The sequence below is a fragment of the Dendroctonus ponderosae genome, unplaced genomic scaffold (genome assembly GCF_020466585.1).
Source record: "Dendroctonus ponderosae isolate FM_Combo_2020 unplaced genomic scaffold, Dpon_F_20191213v2 Dpon_F_20191213_6, whole genome shotgun sequence".
Classification (NCBI taxonomy): Eukaryota; Metazoa; Arthropoda; class Insecta; order Coleoptera; family Curculionidae; genus Dendroctonus; species Dendroctonus ponderosae.
Genome location: NW_026018814.1, coordinates 3,642,683 through 3,646,429, shown reverse-complemented (window position 1 = coordinate 3,646,429; position 3,747 = coordinate 3,642,683). Strand labels below are relative to the sequence as shown.

At 42.7% G+C, this 3,747-nt stretch overlaps 3 protein-coding genes across 3 annotated transcripts in view; 2 read left to right on the top strand and 1 right to left on the bottom strand.

The window, feature by feature from the left end:
* The window catches only part of LOC109534111 (probable ATP-dependent RNA helicase spindle-E), a gene marked incomplete at its 5' end in the record, with an annotated part of 7,716 nt that extends 5,892 nt beyond the window's left edge, over positions 1–1,824 (top strand). The window contains 4 exon segments of the mRNA XM_019899669.2: positions 816–946; positions 1,000–1,121; positions 1,174–1,389; positions 1,449–1,824. Of these exon segments, the coding sequence (XP_019755228.2) occupies positions 816–946; positions 1,000–1,121; positions 1,174–1,389; positions 1,449–1,614 (635 nt within the window). The 3' untranslated portion in view covers positions 1,615–1,824.
* The window catches only part of LOC109534156 (dimethyladenosine transferase 1, mitochondrial), a 179,795-nt gene that overhangs the window by 54,324 nt on the left and 121,724 nt on the right, over positions 1–3,747 (bottom strand). The window lies entirely within an intron of this gene.
* The window catches only part of LOC109534160, a 4,618-nt gene continuing 2,764 nt past the window's right edge, over positions 1,894–3,747 (top strand). The window contains exons 1-3 of the mRNA XM_019899736.2: positions 1,894–2,067; positions 2,401–2,534; positions 2,589–2,665. Coding sequence (XP_019755295.2) covers positions 2,056–2,067; positions 2,401–2,534; positions 2,589–2,665 — 223 coding nt within the window. The 5' untranslated portion in view covers positions 1,894–2,055. The remainder of the gene's footprint in view (positions 2,068–2,400; positions 2,535–2,588; positions 2,666–3,747) is intronic.

The window sequence follows — 3,747 nt, the reverse complement described above, 5'->3', positions numbered from 1 at the left end:
TCAACTTCAGTAGCGATTTTAATTAAATTGGCGTCTTCATCTAATGCTGGCAAATCATGTACGGGTTTATCGCTAGTTGGCCCATTGCACTCAGAATCAGATGATTCTTCACTCAAACAAACTACTTTATCTATCATTCATTATATCATCATCATTATCTTTATCATTCATTCTGTCAATTTTTTCGTCCATTTTCCTACTGTTGTCGCTCATTTCGCCTTTCATCTGCATGAGCAGTGCAATCAAACTGGGGTTCTCCATTGCAGGGTCTTCCTTCTTTGATTTTCTTCTTGTTTCCATCAAAATTCAACTTGGATTCTGGTAAATCCCACTTCTGACACCAAATGTACCGGGGATGGCCGAGTATCAAACTCTTTCTTCAGCTTCCAACTTTTATTCACCTCGGCATAACTTTAAATACGGAACAGGAACAAACTAACTTCAAAATTACCGTCAACTTCACAAACAATAACAATAACCGACGGAAAATTCGCTCTTCCGACTCGCGGGGTTCAACCTCTTCTGCACCCGGTCGCTCCTGTCACTTCACTCCCCCTGTCTGGTTCTCGTCGTCGCTTATATAATTTCCTCCAGGTAACCCAGATGGTTCTAGAAATCTCCAGAACAGGTGCTAAACTTCCCGCTTGTCAGTGTCATATTTGACAGTAAATGGGGCGCAAATGGGGCTCCCATTTACTGAAATACCATCAATTTCGATCCCTCCATTTCAAACGTGAGTACCCCGGGCCATTTCCGTTACACTATCTATTGCTAGAACAATCTGAGTTTCTGTTACATTCTATGTTGTGTTCCAGCGGACAATTCATTGGTGGGGGCTATACTGTGTGGAATGGGCTGTCACGAAACGACCAACAAACCCCTCTATTCAGTCCACGACATGCTCATCCATTTGGATACTGAACTGAAAATCGAAGAACTCGAAATGGTGAGTCGTTGAATCCGATAGCAGCGCATGATTTTAAAGTTGGATTGCTTCAGATCAACAAGCTGCGATACTTGATGAACAACGGCATTCGAACAATGCAGGAAATGGAGCTGAACACGCCCAGACACGATGACATGTTGGCCATCCAGATCAACATCAAAGATCATCTGTTCAGGTACGTGTCTGCTGTTGATTTGGCTGTTGCGTTTACCTCGGCTCTGGTTCAGTTTGTTAAACATGGAGCGCAGTCCGATTGATCGCCAAGTGGCGCCTTGCCACAGCAGCTGGGGAACACCGGGCGGACTGGGACAATTGAAGCCCAATCTGGACAACGACGACCAGGACATTTGGGGTCTTTTGTGGTTTGTTAAGGTGGCTGATATAGGTGAGCGTGACAAGGATGTGCTCAAGAACTTGGAAGATATGGACCACATTGTCTTTGGGTACGTCCAGTGTGCGAGTGGTTTAAAGCTGAATGCTCTAAAAAAGTATCTGTTGTCAGATTGAGGCCCTTCGAAGCGATCGCCTGCCTTTTATGCGAAGCAGAGTTCCTCTTTATCAACGATCTCCGCCTCCACATGATTACTGCGATGCATAAAAACGAAGTCAGCCGCTTCCGAGATCGTTTGGAGCCAGAGGATTACGATGACGACGAGGAGGAACAATGAGCAGATTTTATAAGGATTTTTTTCAGTTACCGTGTTGGAACAGTGTTTTATTTTATGATTTTTTCTTAATGCGGCCCAGTAAAGGTTGTACTTGGAAGTGCTGTTTAGTTTTAAAGTTGTTAGTTCATATAACTAACATATTCACCAACATATTGTATAAATTGAATATGTTAGTTCCTTTACCATAAATAAAGGAAACATTTTCTCTAATTTGCCCGCTCTTTTGCGCTGGAATTCCATTCGGCCATGCTCGCCTGCAAATCCTCGCCCTTTCCTGCGCGCCGGCGCCCTTGCAGCGCCCCTGTCGTCAATATTCCGCGTATGCTGGTATTGCTCGGCCTAAATGTTCAATGTTTACACCGTTTTTACTACGCCCCTCGTTTTGCTCTATCGGTGCAGTGAATCAGCTTGGTGCCCCCCATTTAGAGGTGCTGGAGTTCTATGCGAGATTGGGTAAGTGCAAATGTGCGGCAGGTTTTTGTCGTGACGTGGCCAAAAAAATCACCTGCGGAGAGTTTTGGATTGTGCCCATTTCAGCTGCAGACTTTGTCTGTAACGGAAAGCGACGTTAGAGCTGTGAACTAAACACATCTAGCTGCAGCTAGGATTAAAAGTAGTGTGACGGATTGAGCTGAATCTCCGGCATTAAGTTGTCATTTGTGTGACAGCCGCACACGTATTGGTTGGAGGATCATTAGTGTGTTTGGGTTGCCAAGGCAACCCAAACCGTGTCCTCTCGGGGAATTTTAATCGCAAAAATCTTTATGGAGATATCATTATTTTTAGGCTCGCAAACGCACTAACAATGCCATCAGAGGCCGACGTTTCCTTGGTATAGAGCAGAGGAGCGACGTCGCCAAGCTGGCGCCCTTCAAGATTAAATTCCACAGAATGTCAAAGTCGAGTTCTTTGAACCGAAGGTATATAAGCATGCGGCCAGTCTTTCCCAGCGACTTTGATTGATTCCCTTCTAGTAACTCGGCTGAGACTGACCACGAGCACGCCAACAGTCCCCGAAAACCCCTGACATTGTCACCAGACGCAAAAAATGGTAAGAAGTGGCTGTCAGCTAAACCCCGCCTACTTCCCTCATACCAAAATGATATTCCCAGAATATACCTGAAACATTCATGTGATGTACATGCATATTCCTGGGACATACATGAGTTCCATTATGAACATTCCATGTATGTCCCAGGAATCTGTCAGAGTTAATACACTGAATGTTTATGGTATGTTCTGGGAATGTACATATATATGTTCTGGGAATGTACCTGATATGTTCTGGGAATGTACATGGTATGTTCAGTGAATGTATATGGTTATTTTCAGTGAATGTATATAGTATGTTCAGGAAATATACAAGTGTATTTTCTGGAAATGTACATGGTATGTTCAGGGAATATACATACATATACGGTAATCTGCCTAATTAACATTGTGCAAATGCTTCGTTATTATTTAAAACTCCGGTAACCATGGAATTATACAGACTGGCAATAAGATAGACAAGGATAAACGGTAAATTCAACAAAATTTGTTGACGAAATGTCAACCTGTTCTCATAACCTCGAATATGGGTGTTCATAAATAAACCCTACAACACCAAACATTTGAATGGTTAACTCCAAACAAGCTAGTGCCTGTGTAATTTCCTTATTATCCACTCTTACCAAGCAGTTTTTCGTATTCAGTTAATTAACTCCTGCTCAATTTGTATCTCCTTGTGCTGTGTGTGTATCGTACAAACGTGGTAGGAATGTATCCCTTCCTCGGTCTTTATTTGGTGCTCGGTTATGTCCAATACGTGTTCCTCTGTGCTTCGAACCCGAACATTTATCGTCCACTATCTTCCTGGAACCACTCTCCTCGCCCTTTGTTGGCTTGAGTTCTTTCAGGTTCTGCTATCTTACTGTAGCTGTCCTCTGAACTAATCGCATATCCGCAAATTCGTGAAAGGAAATTCAAAGTAAGTCACAGTTTGACAAATTATTGTTATGATTGACAAGGGCTATCCATCCTGTAACTATCTGTTAATGACAAAAAACATCATTGCCGCTGTGCCTTTTCATCAAAAAATTGTAGAAGAGAACTTTTTTGTTATCAAAAATTTTCGTAATTTGAAGCAAAGAT